The sequence below is a fragment of the Bos indicus genome, chromosome 11, assembly GCF_029378745.1.
Source record: "Bos indicus isolate NIAB-ARS_2022 breed Sahiwal x Tharparkar chromosome 11, NIAB-ARS_B.indTharparkar_mat_pri_1.0, whole genome shotgun sequence".
NCBI classification, from domain to species: domain Eukaryota; kingdom Metazoa; phylum Chordata; class Mammalia; order Artiodactyla; family Bovidae; genus Bos; species Bos indicus.
Window position 1 is genome coordinate 26114748 of NC_091770.1, and position 17197 is coordinate 26131944.

General features: G+C 34.3%; 1 protein-coding gene across 1 annotated transcript in view; it reads right to left on the bottom strand.

Annotated features, from left to right (window-relative positions):
* LRPPRC (leucine rich pentatricopeptide repeat containing) overlaps nucleotides 1-17197 on the bottom strand; it is a 100286-nt gene that overhangs the window by 73366 nt on the left and 9723 nt on the right. Inside the window, exons 2-11 of the mRNA XM_070798575.1 lie at nucleotides 14146-14345; nucleotides 12643-12765; nucleotides 8695-8816; nucleotides 8531-8589; nucleotides 7769-7855; nucleotides 6973-7099; nucleotides 6290-6434; nucleotides 5831-5976; nucleotides 5476-5581; nucleotides 5287-5394 (exon numbers count right to left, since the gene is read on the bottom strand). Of these exons, the coding sequence (XP_070654676.1) occupies nucleotides 5287-5394; nucleotides 5476-5581; nucleotides 5831-5976; nucleotides 6290-6434; nucleotides 6973-7099; nucleotides 7769-7855; nucleotides 8531-8589; nucleotides 8695-8816; nucleotides 12643-12765; nucleotides 14146-14345 (1223 nt within the window). The remainder of the gene's footprint in view (nucleotides 1-5286; nucleotides 5395-5475; nucleotides 5582-5830; nucleotides 5977-6289; nucleotides 6435-6972; nucleotides 7100-7768; nucleotides 7856-8530; nucleotides 8590-8694; nucleotides 8817-12642; nucleotides 12766-14145; nucleotides 14346-17197) is intronic.

A 17197-nucleotide genomic window follows, 5' to 3' on the forward strand; every position in this document is an offset into this window, starting at 1 on the left:
ACGGACCTTTGTTGGCAAAGTAACATCTCTGCTTTTGAATATGCTGTCTAGGTTGGTCATAACTTTCCTTCCAAGGAGTAAGCGTCTTTTAATTTCATGGCTGCAATCACCATCTGCAGTGATTTTGGAACCCAAAAAAATAAAGTCTGCCACTGTTTCCACTGTTTCCCAATCTATTTCCCATGAAGTGATGGGACCAGATGCCATGATCTTAGTTTTTTATTTCTGCTTTATTGACTATGCCAAAGCCTTTGACTGTGTGGATCACAATAAATTGTGGAAAATTCTGAAAGAGATGGGAATACCAGACCACCTGACCTGCCTCTTGAGAAATCTGTATGCAGGTCAGGAAGCAACAGTTAGAACTGGACATGGAACAACAGACTGGTTCCAAATAGGAAAAGGAGTATGTCAAGTATGACAAGTATGTATATTGTCACCCTGCTTATTTAACTTATATGCAGAGTCCATCATGAGAAACGCTGGGCTGGAAAAAGCACAAGCTGGAATCAAGAGTGCTGGGAGAAATATCAATAACCTCAGATACGCAGATGATACCATCCTTATGGCAGAAAGTGAAGAGGAACTAAAAAGCCTCTTGATGAAAGTCAAAGAGGAGAGTGAGAAAGTTGGCTTAAAGCTCAACATTCAGAAAAACTCCACTTTACTGGGCAATAATTTCTTAGCTTACACACTAGAAATGGCAATATACCCAAACTGTGCCTTCTAGACATTTTAACATATAACAACAATAACATGTAACATTTGACTTGATCCTTCTACCCACCATCCATGTAATAAGGCAATACATCAAGGCACTCAATAAACAGAACAATTTTCTGACCTGTAAGAGTCCATGCCTATTAAATGGATGGAAACAAAGTATCAAAACTGCAAATATTACCCACAGGTATGGAACAAATTCCTGTGGTCTAGGCCTACAGGAAGATGGAGGACATCTGAAAAAACATACTGAACAAAAAGAATCCCAGTATTGCAACTCAGTTTAAACTGATCAGTATATAAAGTTCTATATTAAGAAGGCTTTCATCTCAGCCTACTCAGGGGAAGAGTATAGATTTCTCTACTTAAATAAAGTTGGAAATGCCTCCAGGAGTCCAATAATCTTTATTTTAACAGAAGTGTTAAAGTAAGCATTTTCTTCAATGTCAAAGACATGTCCTAAAATAGAAACACTGTTTACTAACTGCAGGCAGGTGCTTGAAATACTACAAAAAAGGAAAAACCTACACTTTCCCCTCCAATCAGAAGGACCTAAGATCAAGTCCTTTTGGACTCAGGAATGATAATAAAGCTCCATATTATACTTCTCAGGGTGGTCACTAAAACTAAAATCTGTGTGAAACCCTAAAAATACTAAACAAATGTTAATAGTAACAACAACTAAAATATTTTTAGCTGTCTTAAAATACTCTAATAGCATAAAATAACTGTTTCATTTTCTTGCAAACAGGTCAACAAACTTAACTACAGACCGAAGATTCCTATACAAACACTTCTCATCATCAATGCCTCAAATATATTTTAATCTCTTAATTCTTCAATCTTCTAATAATGCTTTTAAGGTCAGGAAGAGTGCATTCTGCCTGTTTAGATGACCTGCATTGGTAGCATTTTTAACTTATGTATCTTTCCAACTGAAACTAAGGCAGTTTTATGAAAACCTGGATTCCCATCATTGCTCAGATGAGTTCAGTCAAGGATATTCACTTCAGTAACTATAGTCGGACAGGAAGATGCAAACACTTCTCAGTAAGAAAGGTGACTGATCTGACACACCTACATGTATCTTCCTCAAAAATACAATCCACATTTTAAAAAAATATTCATATATTAACTTAGATAAACAAGGATCCCAAACCTCTGTGAACTTAGAAAATCTAAACGATCTAGTAAACAGTATTTCAAATGTAAGCACAATAAAGTTTATGAATCGAAAGGAAAGTCTCCATTCAAAAGTTTTAAAGGAATTAAAGTACTTCAAACTACTGGGAAAGATACATGGGTTTTCTGAATAAATCCCACTGACTAGGGTTGTTTATGCCACATGATTTTAGACTCTACCCAGAGAACTCACTTTACAAGGAGGGAATTTCTTATTTTTTAGAAAGTACCCCCTAAAATAAGGATTCTTTTTTATTCTACTTGTTTGACTTAGTATGAACAGAATGCCAGATTTCTAATTTATATCCACTGAAAACTTTGATACAGTTCCATGTATTCTGGCATCAAGTATTACTGCTCAAAGTCTAGAAAACTTATTACCTTAGTGATCTTTAAAAACAAAAAAACTGAACAAGGTTTGAAGCTTCTAATCCAATTCTGAGATTATAGAGAAAATACTATGTTTTTAAAAAAAGAAAAAAAAACAGGAAATTAATGTGTGATATAGTATTGTTAACTAAAGTACAGATTTTGTTCAAATTAAAAAAAAAAAAAACTTACTGTAAGCCATTTGGGGAAAAAAAGTAAACTGCTTCCGATAAAACCAGACACAGATGCATCTCCATTTGTTTAGATTTTCAACAGAAAGCATTTTACTAGAAAAATAAAAAGTACCTTCTACTCAACCATTTTACTCAACTGGTATTTAGGCTTTCATACCAGCCTTTCCTTTCATATTTTACCTTTTATATTCTTATTTTCAGGTTTCTAAAAATATACCAAGGCATGTAGATCCTTAATCATTCTGCATTATTTCCTCTCACTTGGGCCAGTCCACTAAAATTCTAAGAGAGGATTTTTCCATTTGTGCCACAGAGAAACACCAGCAAGATAAGCCATGAGGAAGTCGCTATAAGAATCTTTTTTAGGGCTTGGTGATGGCCAAATCTGCAGCCAGAAAAATTCTATTCAATAAACGTTTGATCATGCTACAGTTGAAAACTTGGTTCAGTCTGATCTGAGCTCTGAATACCTTTCTTTGATTTCCTAGTTTTATTTTTTCCTTATGAAAAATACTCCTCTACATCCTCCATCTCTGTAGCCATTACTTTCTTCTATTTATTTCTACCAGTTTACATATGACATTCCCCAAAAGATAAAGTCACTGCACTATTAAGAATGTTACTTCTTTATCTTACAGGGTGCTGGAGAATTGATGCTTTTCAACTGTGGTGCTGGAGAAGACTCTTGAGAGTCCCTTGGACTGCAAGGAGATCAAACTAGTCAATCCTAAAAGAAATCAGTCCTGAATATTCATTGGAGGAACTAAAGCTCCAATACTTTGGCCAACTGATGCAAAGAACTGACTCACTGGAAAGACCCTGATGTTGGGAAAGATTGACAGGAGGAGGAGAAGGGGACAACGGAGGTTGAGACGGTTGGATGGCATCACTGACTTGATGGATGTGAGTCTGAGCAAGATCCGGGAGTTGGTGATGGACTGGAAAGCCTGGCGTGCTGCAGTCCATGGGGTCGCAAAGAGTTGGACCCGACTGAGCGACTGAATTGAACGAAACTATATAAAATATGTACAGTCATTGACCTGTTACATGAAGAAAAGTCTGTAGAACACATACTTTGTTTTCAGGACTATTTTCAAGGGAGAAATGAGTTTTTAAAAACTATAAACCAGCTGACAATCTCTTGTACCCTCAGGCTAACTTCCTCAGTTTTCCTATTTTCCCAGTTAAAAATCTTCATTGATTAAAATAACTGGTACCACTTTTTTAAAATGTCCTTAATTCAAAAATCAATACCTAATTTTTAACCAACAGCTAAGAATTTTTAGAAAATAAATACAGTATATTTACCAATGTCTAAATATGCAGTTGTTAAGGTATTAGCAATGAGTATTTACAATAGGAGGACAGAAACTGTGTTCTAATCCAAGCACCACTGACGACTACATGTAGAACCTAAGACCATTCACTGACTCTCTGGGCTCTCAGTTCCTTCATTAATATAATGGGAGCTTCCAAAAAGGTACCTTTGATCCAAAGAGTCTAAGAAAAGAGGGCCGGGAGACAAGAGTCCACTTTTCTACTAGTCTGAGATACAACTATGGAAAGAAATTACCTGAATTCTTCTTTCATGTTTACTAAGTAGTAAAATGTAGTGAACAATTCAAGTCTACATACTGTGATAGGTTGAGGAAAAAAAACTGACCTGATGAACAAACAAAGGTTTCAACGGGAGTACTCAAAGTATTTTCATATCTGTGTACAATGGACAATACTAATATGCCCAAGGGATTTTCATGGAATGATGCAGATTTTCTGTGGTTCAAAAAGACTAGGTTAAAGGTTACCTCTTGGAGCTTTCAGAACTGGAGGATACGCAAAGAGTTAATCAACTAACATATTGTTTTCCCAAAGATTTTTCTAAAAAGGATTTAGATACTTTTAGAGCCAGAAACAATTAGGGAAGACTTGTTTCACTATTTCCTTGAAACCAGAAGACAGCTATATATTTAAAACAAAATTGCAACATCGAAGTCTGCTAAAAGCACTTTTTTGTTGTTTGTGCACTTTGTTTGTCACCCAATGTCATACTAACAACCCTGCATCTCATTCTAAAGCACATTATACAGCAAGATAAAATGAAAAAGACCATTTTTTGTTTCCCCAAGGGGGAAGTACTTCTGTTAAAAGCATCTTTTTATGAGACTACTCTTTCTGAATTACCAATAATGCAAACCAAGGAATTAGATACTGTGCTCTAAAATTTAATATTTGTTCAATTCTTATTCATATCCTATAGACATCCCATGTGTACAGGGAAAAGCATGCTAAATGCTTAAACGTACTTAAGAACCTGGAAGATTGAACATTTCTGTCCTTCAATCAGTAGGCTGTCAGGCCATGAGCACTTATTTTGCAATAAAAGTTCTCTTGCCTTTCCTATTATTTTAACAGCTCAGTAAAGGAAAAATAGACTGGTCCAAAAAGAAAACGGTCTAGTTGTATGGTATATAACGTTGACTTTAATAAGGCTAGATAAACTAATTTCAAACACTATATGTATGTAAAACCAAGAACTAAAGCGTTTTTTGAAGAACTTAAAAATGATGAACTATTTAAAGCCACAATCACAAGTCTGAATACCAAGATTAGAGATGAAATAAGAAATGAAATTAAGATGAAAGAAATCCATTATGTTTGTCTTTTAAGCTTTTACCTAATACTTTACCATGGCTTAAACCAATTCTATTTCCTCATAAGGTTTAATAAGTATGTTTCCTCAAATAATTCAATTAAATGTGTACAGAAACTGTTATACTGGATATCTGAACCACTATATCTGTAAAAGGTAAAACCAAACCTTGAACATTTTTCTCCTTCTGATGTCCAACTAGCAATGGCCAAAAATAATGAGTTCTAATAGGAAAACCTTCTTCCTTCAAAGCCTTCATCAGCACTTTTGCCAAATCTGAAAGAGATACCATAAAATATATCAAAGCTACCTCAGCAAAACTTGCTTATGTGAGTTCTAATTATGAGAATACAGTACCGAATTTTTGAGCCACTAAAGCACACTGGAGTGTGAACTGCAAAGGCGACGTGTGCAGCTGGGCTTCCTTTAGCTTCTTACAGTAGTCTCTAAGCTGCTCTGGAGGCTAGAAAAGAAAGGCACTACACGTCAGTTCAATCTGCAAATATCCTACCATTTGACCTTCTGCCTTTGAGACAAAAGAAAAGTGTGAACCCCTCATCCTCTTTCTGCCCAAAACTCTTCCAACACAAAAACAAAGCTTTCTTACTATTTATATTAATAGTTGATCTAGTCTCATGTTCTTCTATTTTAAACAATCGTATTTCACTGCCGATTACACTGTCTACAAAGTAAAAATGGACTATTTGAATACCGTATTCACAGTCACACAATGTCGTAAAAAGAAACTGCCAAAGTCATTCAGACTGCTTTCCCTTGATATAGGACATGCTAATAAAATCTGCAATGCCGTATCTTCCAATTTTTCAGTGACTAAAAGCAAAATGAGGTTCATTGTATCTGGAAAAAAACAAAGACATCTTTTGTTACTGATTTAAACAAAATCTGTTACTGATTTCCCATTCATATCAACATCAAAAGACAAACTTATGAACTGCAAGTACCAAAAAGGATTTATCTGCCTAAATAATAAATACTTCCAAATCAAAATACTCCCATGTATTCATTAACTCAATTTTTTCAGTTTATTAAAGCTTTAAAAGAATCGTATGTTCATCTACCACAATACCCTATTGCTAGAGAATGTCCATTCCGTCATGTAAAAATAGTTTTATTTTTAGAAAAATTATGAAAATAAAAACTTTAAAACTACCTGGAATATATCTTCTTTCATATGTAATTTTTTCCAAAATTTCTGGGACATATTGAGGATACCCAGCTTTACTGAAACTCAAGATAATTTGCAATAAATCACGATCCATAAGATAAAGATCAGACTTCTCCACTTTCTCCAGGGTCTAAAGGAAGGTCCAGAAATTAAAAGAACAAGTGAGATGCAAAATTTTTTAAACTGAATCTAAATAAATTAAAATACCAAGATTTTAAAATTTTATATATATGGTACAGTGGTAAAGAACCTGCCTGCCAATGCAGGAGACTCAAAGAGGCATGGGTTCAATCCCTGGGTCGGGAAGATCCCCTAGAGTAGGAAACGGCAACTCACTCTAGTATTCTTGCCTGGAAAATCCCATGGACAGAGGACCCTATCAGGCTACAGTCCATGGAGTTACAAAGAGTCAGAAACGACTGAGAGACTGAGGACACACACCATCTAAAGGTTTAAGACTTCTTTTGTAAAACAGAAAATATTCTGTTTCAGCAATAATTGTTACATCAGCAGCAAAGTACTGAACTACAGTAAGAATTCTCCTTCAAGACTATCTATAAGAGATATCATTAAAAACAGATAGATATACACTATACTTTTCCATATCACACAAAATTCAAGAGTTTATACAAATGATTTAAAAGTATGTTTATTTATGTAAGTCACACCTGTTTAACATGGTCAATATCACCCTTCTCGGCATATGCATTCAATAGTGCTAGGTATGTGTCTGGACCAGGCTCAATTCCAGCCTCTTTCATTACTGTGAGAATATTTTCTGCATTCTCCATATCTCTGTACATTAATTCAAAGAAAATAAAACAGATTACTATAATACTGCCAAATGTCATATCATTTAATCTACAATATATTACCTCTGCTTACTAAAAATTCTTAATTCTTAAGTACAAACATTTAGAATCATAACATCAGAAAAGGAAAAATACATATTAGATATATATTATAAAAATGTATATGTATTAACATGTATTAAAAATACATATTAAACTAGTAATAGGTTTCCAAAATAATAAGGATCCTTAACATCTCAAATTTTTATAGCTAACTTTTCCAAAACCAAATTATACAATAATTACAGACATTAAAGAATGTGCCCTCTTCCATTGGGTATGTTATGACTCAAATCTATCTTTTTAGGAAAGAATAACATTTAGTAAAATATTCTTCAAAAATAAAAATATTTTCTAGGGCACTAGCAAAACAGTTAATAAACTTTACAAAATCAGTTACTTTGGATCAAGTTCAGTTTTTAAAACTGAAAACCTTCAAATAAAAATTTAATCAAACAGATAATTTAAGAATAACTTATATTAATATGTGCATATTCTACCACATAGACTCAAAAGAGTTTTTTTAGAGTTAAACATAGTTTTAAGAATTTTCTACAATAGCTTCCTATAAATTAAACCTCACTTGAGAGTAAATCCCTAGGCTGAGCATTACCCAGATCTTGCATGCCCCGTGACAAGAGCACTGAATACTGCCTCTGTGACTGGAAGATCCTTAGTTTTCATAAATCCAAGAATCGTGCTGCAACAAAAGAGAAATAAAAATACTTCTTGGAAATACATGAAAAACACTTTTTACAATATGTGCACACAAAAATCCCACTCCCTGAAGTTGTATCAATAGTTTTCAAGTACATTTGTTAAAGATAGAGGGTAAATTTTAAAAATCTGATTGTTTCTTCTGTACTACTAATTAAGCTTCAAAAATCATCAAGTTTAACAAGATTCATTTCATTAAAAATGAGATTGTACATTTCAATTTATTCCTTATTTCCTAAACCCTCCGTCCAAAAGTAGGAATAAACTATCCATGAACAATGTCACAACTGATTTTATATAAAACGTGTGAAATAAAGAGAATATTATCAGTTTTATAAATGAATACAATGTAAATGGTTACCAACATTTGTTTTTGGAAACAGCAATTTAACGAACAAAAAAAGTAAAACCAGCTTTTAACCCAACAATTTTAAATTTCTGCTCCAGTAAATTATACTTTTAATTAAAATAGTAATCTTCAATTAATTATCTTTCCCCTTTTACACAATTTAGTATTTTATCTAAGTCATATGACCAAATTCGCTAGGCTAAAATCCTTCTAAAATAATTTTCTAATTAAAAAAAAAAAAGACTATATTCTAGATCTACAAGACGTACATATTTGTTTGCTTAAACATACATTTATAAAACTACATACCTGGCACCTTCAATATCTCCCATATTACAATAAGCAGCAATCAACCTTTGGTATGTCACCTGTCAAAGAAATGGGCCAGTAAATACTTTTTAATAATTTTTTTTCTTGGTTAAAAACAAAAGTTGATATGACCAATAAACACATCTGTAATAGCAACTACTTACTCGATTTGGTTGAACGTTTCCTTTTTCCATTTTTGCCAAGAAGTCAGTTGGTGAAAATTTATGCTCATTTTGAAGGTAGACTTTAAGCAAAGCATTATAGTGACTTACATCATACACAGTACCTACAAGTGAAATTTATATAAAATTTTTAGAAAAGTCATACCCTTTATCACAACTAAAATATGTGCACTTAAATGTAACAAAAAGGGTAAAATGATCAATTCAGAATTTTACCCCATATTTAGACCCATCCATGTAGAAATCCTGTCAGAACAGAGCAAACTAAGTATACAAGAGTAACTACTGAATTAAGGGACAGTTACATGCAACCATCTATTCAAGTATTAAAAGGCCTCTTACTTATGAAGCATAGTATTCCCTTCCAATCAGAAATTGCTTCTTCTAGTGTGCATTTTCCTCTAATTTTCCTCTAGAAAAAATAGTTCCTCTAGTATGTTGGAAAAGCTGAAAATACTGCTCAAAATCCAGGTAAGTGACATCTACTGTGGTTTTTCAGGAAGATTTTATGGTCAAGATAAAAGTTAACGTAACTCTGCTGCTAAGTCGCGTCCAACTCTGCGACCCCACAGACGGTAGCCCGCCAGGCCCCGCCGTCCCTGGGATTCTCCAGGCAAGAACACTGGAGTGGGTTGCCATTTCCTTCTCCAATGCATGAAAGTGAAAAGTGAAAGTGAAGTCGCTCAGTAAGTGTCTGACTCTTCGTGACCCCATGGACTGTAGCCCACCAGGCTCCTCCGTCCATGGGATTTTCCAGGCAAGAGTACTGGAGTAGGGTGCCATCACCTTCTCCGACAAAACTCTACTAGGTTTCATTTCTTTATTTCTGTCACAATAACATAGTTCTGCAGATGACAAAAATATTTCTGTGAATTTCATTAAAAATGTTATCCGCATACTTACTATTACATCTAGTTAATTTCATGGGTCATTTCTCCAAGAGAATTTTTTAAAAAAATAAATACTGTTATCTTTCATAGAGTGAATTGAGAAAGTCTTTAACTGTCTAAAATTTACATTAAAAACTCAAAGTTTAGGGACATCATCCTAAAGCATCCTACTTTAACAATAAAAAGCTATAAAACAGCTTGTCCTTATGTATCTTACCATATACCTGTATACCTTTAATACTATCTCATGGCTCTGGCTGTACTGTCCATTACTTTTAATGTTACAATATCATGTTCTTGTTCAATCTCATTATGTAATAATTTTACAAATTATCATCAACTTACTTTGTTCAAACTCAAAAAGAATATTCTAAAACATTACTATTTTAGATAGAAGCCAGGTTTCTTGCTAGATTAGCACTCACTCATCCATTGGTGTAATCTGGACAATTATTTTCTCCTCCATGTATTACCTTGTGCTTGCCCACAGTAAAGGTCTGACACTTTTCTGTCATTTCACAAGCCTTTTATGTGCAGTTATGCTTATTAGTTTGGCATTCTACTGTCCAAGAAAAACATAGAGACTTGAAGATGTCATTATATAGCTCCCTTCATCAAGATTATGTAATTGTATTAAATGTGGACATGCCCTAATACTAAAAAACATGTTTGTGCTTTTTTGTGCAGAGCAGTTTTTATCCCTACCTTTGTCTCTAAATCAGAGCTCTAGTAGTCAAAGTTTTTTGCAGTTTCAAATAAATTAATAGGCTTTGTAAGAAAACAGTTTTATTTAAAAAAAAATTACATCTATCCTTTTCCAAAATGTGATTATTATCTTAGAGAATTTTTTTTAAGTTAAGACTTGACTGACTGACGAGAGTGGACCTGGGTGTCTGGGGAACACCGGTCCAAGCCTTTCACAATAAACTTTACTGAGCCTTTCAAAACTGAACCATGCTAAAGTCTCACTATTTAATGAAGTAGAATTTAAATTTTTTTGAAGTTCATTTTCCACAATTTCAATTACTATTACTTTAATACCCAACATATGCAAAACACTGGAAGGTTCATGATGAAGATTCAAATATGAATAAGATCATCAGCCGCCTAGAGAAGAGTATCTATTAATGTTAAAAAGACAAATTGACAACTCTAATGCAGGCAACCGATGAGATACACATTGGGACTGCAAGTAAAAGTCTAGATTGGAGGGATTTAAATTATAGCTTGAAAAATGGATGGCTTTCAAGAGTAAGAAACAAAGAACACTCCAAAAGAGATGAAACAACCTGAACAAAAAAACTTAAGGAGACATATATTATCGGAATGGGGCCAAGAATACACCAGAAGTAATTCTATTTTTAAAAATTTAACATGTGGCAACACTGAAATGAGAGCCTACCATTTCCAGTGTTTCCTCCAGAATCCCCTGTACTCTGGAAAACTCAGTTCCAGTCTCAGCTCTTTCACAGCTCGTTTTGTAACTTTGGACATGTTATCTAAGCTAAAAAAAAGTCTCTTATAGCTTGGGACTTCCCTGGTGATGCAGTGGTTAAGACGCCGTATTTCAAGGCAACGGGCGTAGGCTCTATCCCTGGTCGAGGAACTAAGATGCCACATGCTGTGTGACAAGACTTTTACAGCTTTAAAAGTCTGCGAACAAGTCACAGGTGCAGCCTACCAGGTTTCTAACAATGTTAATTCAACAACTACTTAACAAGTATAGTGAGTTCAAAGCACTGGTCTACTGGCAAAGAGAAGAAGATACTATGAATTTTAGTCTCACAAAGGATATACGGTGTAGAGGAAAGGTATTTGTGAGAAGTTCAATTAGAAAACACTACATGTCTTTCTACTGAGGTATTAAATGTCGTACTACTGTGTAAGGGCTCTTTTCTATTTGAGAATATAACCCCTTCTCACAAGTACTTCTAGTTCAACATGCGTCTTTAAATTATGTGACTGACATACAGACATATATAGTTTGTGAAGATTTTCTTAAATCAGGAATGAACATTGAATTTTATCAAATTATCTTTTACACGATTTTATTTTTTGAATAGGTACTATGTTCACAGTCCCAAATTGAAAACGTATAAAAAGATATTGGAATTCCCAGGCAAGAATACTGGAGTAGGTGGCCATTTCCTCCTCCAGGGGATCATTCCCACTCAGGGATCAAATCCAGGTCTCCTAATTGCCAGGCGGATTCTTTACCACTGAGCCACCTGGGAAGCCAGAGTAATCAACTATAGTTTAATTTTAAAAGAAAAAAGTAGAGTAAAAATTATAGCTAGTGTATACTACCCTTCCAGAAACATTTTATCATATGCACAGACACATATAAACATTTTTCTTCAGAATGGTAGCCAACTATACATCCTCTTCTTCATCTTAATTTTTAACTATATTTTGGAGAACACACCACATTAGTATATGAAGAACTCCATTTTTTTTTAATGGTTGCACCATATTCCATTTTATAGACACTCTAATTTATTTAACCAATGCCCCTAGTGAGGGACATTAGAGTTGGTTCCAAATTCTTACCATTGCAAACAAGCTACAATGAAGAATATCCTTTTGCACATGTGAGTATATCTATCTAAATTCTAACAAATGGTCTATGTTGTATACCTGAAGTTAAAATAATTTGTAAATCAAGTATACCTCGAAAGACATTTTTAAAAAATAAAACATATTAAAACACTGAAATGCTTGATATGTCAATAAATTTTAACAAACAGAACTACTTGGTCAAACAGTATGTGCATTTGTATCTTTGACAGACCAAATGTCTTTCTATTTTGTTCTTTTTAACTTACCTGTAAAGTATTACTTGTTATAAAAAATTACTTTATTCTTAATGCCCCTAGATGTCACTATAACTCACCAAATAAGTCGTATCACACAAGAAAAATATGAATCAAGTAAACCCCTTCATAAAACTGAATGACATTTATGCACAGAAATTCTTTTTTTACTACAAGAAAAAAATATCCACACCCTTTATACACATCATATATTCAAACAATCATACCCAATTTCTGAAGTTCATCCCATATCTTATGAGCAAATTCTGTTCTCTCAGAGAGCTTTAGTTCAGGCAAGAGAGACCCACAGCTGCGCAGTAGTAGCAAGGCTTGATTACCACCCGGGCTACCTATGAAAACAGGTTGATGGTTAATGTTTAACACCATACCCAGTATCATACAGATAAACCTAAACTGAAATCTGTAAATACTTAAAAATGTCCTGCCTCACTAAAGATAATACTAAAAGGGTCCTAATCAGAAAAATCCTATTTCAATCATCAGGTATCATTTAAAATGTTAGTAAAAGTTTTAAAAATTGGTCTGCTTTCTTAGGGAAGCTAAGGTTAGAGATCTATACAATCTGTAAGACTACAGAGTACATAAATACAAAGGAGCTAATTTATATGCACTACTTCTTGCAACTGAAAGGCTACGGTTCTCAGTATCTTATGCAAATAGTACAAAGCAGCCCAATTAAAATCCATGAATATTCAATTTAGGTTTACAATCCCTTACAAACACTAACTTCCTTCTCCCTTAAGCCACATGTCCCTGAAAGCTGATTTCAAAACAAAAATAAACCACTTATTGCCAAAATTCTGTTCATATAAAGTATCCAGAATAAGCAAACCTTTAAGAAAGTACGCTAGCGGCTGTCTAGGGCTAGAAGGGATGCGGGTTTGAGGGCTGATGTTTAGCGGTGTGGAGGTTTATTTTGGGGGTGATAGAAATGTTCTAAAATTGACTGCTGTGATATCCATGTAACTCAATAAATCAAAGGCAGAAAATGATAAAAACTGTCTTTAAATGCCAGTTATTACTGATACTTCTTTGGTATTCCTCATCATTAGATTCTATAGCTTCTTAATGTGACTGAAATCGTGGATGAGCTTTAGAAAGCTGGTGAACGGTCTCAAAACTATACACAAAATTATACGTGTGGCTTGCATGCAGGATTTTGTGTGAGCCTGTGTGGTCAGGTTTTTTTTCGGGGGTGGGTGGGAGTGGGGCTGAGGGCCTGTAAGTTTCTATCGTATTATCAAAGTTACATAAGTGACTCGAATGTTAACAGCTAAGTGAAAACGAAAGTGAAATAATGATTATCAGTCTTCAGTCTTTCTGAAAATTTTCATATGTGACCATCTTAGGGAAAGCAGACACTATGCAAGAGAAGATAAAAACTAGTATCTTCCAAGAAAATTTACCACTGAAAGTGATTCTTTTATAAACTGTGGGAAAAGACAATTTTTATTTGCTGATTTTGAAATAAACATGCAAAACAAAATGTTTCACTCAAAACTTTGCTCTGTTGAGTTGGGGGGGAAAAAAAAATCACAACCATAACATAAAATCACAAATAGAAAATGACAAAATTTAAAGTACCAAATAATGTGCTCTGTAATGAGCTTACCATCAAACCAGAATTTAAGTTCAACTTTTTGAATAGATAATCTTGAAATATTCGAGCCCACCCAGGGACGCCAAAAAAAAAAAAAATCTTGAAATACCTGAATGACAGGTGTTATCAAAGACTTTTTGTAGAAGAGTCTTAGGGATGCGGCCAGTTCTTCGGACAGAATTATCTAGCCTCATTAAAGCCCAATCAAATTGGCTGGCATTCCTTCTATGAGAAGAGGTGGGCTCCTCCTGAAGATCATTCTTTTTTTCAGCAGCAATGGAATGTAGCCTAGCTTGGCTCAGTAGACCTCTACAAAATGAAACACAATTAGTAATAAACTATGTCAACTACTATCCACATAGGTCATCTTTGTGAGTAAAATTTATACAAAGCTTTTTTATTAGTTACTAAATACCTAAATTCATAGCATAATAGCAAAAATGTCCAGAAGTATAAATTGGTAGGGAAGAAAGTTTTGACCTTTGCTTTAAATAAAATCACAAGCACATAAATTGTATACAAAGTAACCTCTTGAATAACTGTCTGACAATGTCTCTTGATAACCTCCCACATGGAATCATCTCAAACTAAGACAATATGGTATGTTTTTAAATCTCCCTTATCCAAAACCAAGTTAATGAAGAAAAATGAAGATTATGCTACAAAGCTCTTCTAACCTCTACAAATGAACAAGAGATCTAAAATATACCTAAAATTCTGAAGAATTCTAAAGCACTCTGAACATTTTCTAGGTGCAGATACTGAATTATTAATAAGACCCATTTCCAAGATAAAAGTATGTAGTTTTTTATCATTAATGACAAAAGTATTCCCCATCTGTCTAAATAAATCTAAAACATTTAAGTAAAAAAAAAAAAAAGTTAATAAATTAAGGCCAGACTAGCGTATGGGTTTACAAAAAGCAAACAACCCTTAAACCATTTATTTTAATAAAGCAGGTCCAACATGCAGGCCAAAACATGAAATCAGAGGCATTTCACACTGTAGAAACACAGGCTGTACCTGACTTACAAACATGAAACAGAAATAATCCTTATGTGTGAAGGAAGCCCTGTCATGTATCTTTGAATGAGAGCTTCCCATACAGTCAAATCTCACATAAAATCATCTAATTTGCAGAGATTTACACATTTACCCCCAAATACCTTAGACTTTTCAGAAGTAGTCAGTAAGTGTAACTAAAGAATACACACTAAGCAAATATTAACTAAGTAATAATGTAAAAACACTCTACTTATTTTTTTAATTTAAATGTATTTATTTTAATTAGAGGCTAATTACATTATTGTATTGGTTTTGCCATACATCAAAAAACACTCTACTTGTTAATTCAAGAAAGCCCTTACGATAACAATCAAGTTTTTTTTAACATGTCACATTTTTTTTTTTTTTTTACCACAGTCAATTAGAGGATGAGATGGTTGGATGGCATCACCAACTCAATGGACATGAGTTTGAGCAAGCTCTGGGAGTTGGTGATGGACAGGGAAGCTTGGTGTGCTCCGGTCCATGGGGTTGCAAAGAGTCAGACACGACTGAGCAACTGAACTGAACAATCAACTACCAAAGTAAATACATACTCATGAGTTTAAAAACAAAATTGTTCACTTCTTATGTTATTAACCTGAAAAACCAATCACAAAACTTAATGTTACATAATGTTAAAGAAAGTAACACCAGTAGTTTCACAAGTTTATGCATAACACAGGCAGTAATCAATACCCAACTAGAAATTCTACCACTGGGACCCGGGACAAGACACAACCACTCTGGCCATCAATGATGCCACCAACGTAAAACAGCAGACTGGAAAACAATGGAAAAAATCAGAATACTAACTAAAAACAATGTCATCTTGCTTAATTAGAAAATCTAATGATCAGCACTTGTAGATGGCTAATTGATTAAAGTTAGTTAAATGAACTGTATTAATACTAGATTTTTACCTATGAACCACAGAAGATACACTGCTACATATTGCTACATATATTTATCCCTTACTTTCAAAAGTTTTATTGGCTGTTTTATCTATGAGATCAGTTATTAATAACCTATCCCCATGTTAGTCAGGCAAACACAAAATATTTTAAATCACCCAGAACAATGTGTCAGGTTCAGTTGAGTGTAAAATACTGCTCACCAATGAAAGCTAAATAAGAAATTTCAAAATCATAGTGAAGGGACTTCCTTGGTGGTTCAGTGGCTAAGACTCTGTGTTCCCAAAGCAGGGAACATGGGTTCGTTCCCTGGTCAGGGAAACTAGATCCCACATGCTGCAACTAAGATCGAAGACCCTGTCTGTGTGCCGCAAGTAGCCAAATAAATAAAAATAAATCTTTTAAAAATCGGGGCTTTCCCTGGTGGTCCAGTGGCTAACACTCCGTGCTCCCAAGGCAGGGGGCCTGGGTTCGATCCCTGGTCAGGGATCTAGATCCCACATGCCACAGTTAAAGACCCAGAGTGCTGCAACTAAGACCTGGAGCAGCCAAATAAATAAAAATAGACAGTTCTTAAAAATTGTAGTGAAGTGTAGTATTTGTCAATTTTTTTTTATACAACCCAAATCTGATAACTGTTGAGGAGCATAAAAATAAAATCTCTACTCAAAATGCAGTTTTAACATGTAACATCAAACAAACAAAATTCAGGCAGAAAACAGAGATGTTAATAAACCAGCACAGCAGACTGAACATTCTAAAGCTATTTTTTTTCTCACAAATCTTTAACGCTGTCAAATCTCTTTCACGTGTAAGTGTGTTTAGCTGTATTTAGTTAAGTCAAAATATGACTCTACTATAAAATAAACTGAGGAGAAGGGTTACATATTTAAACCAAAGGAGGTGTGGAGAAAAGGGAACCCTCTTACACTGTTGGTGGGAATGCAAACTAGTACAGCCACTATGGAGAACAGTGTGGAGATTCCTTAAAAAACTGGAAATAGAACTGCCTTATGATCCAGCAATCCCACTGCTGGGCATACACACTGAGGAAACCAGAAGGGAAAGAGACACGTGTACCCCAATGTTCATCGCAGCACTGTTTATAATAGCCAAGACATGGAAGCAACCTAGATGTCCATCAGCGGATGAATGGATAGGAAAGCTGTGGTACATATACACAATGGAGTATTACTCAGCCAT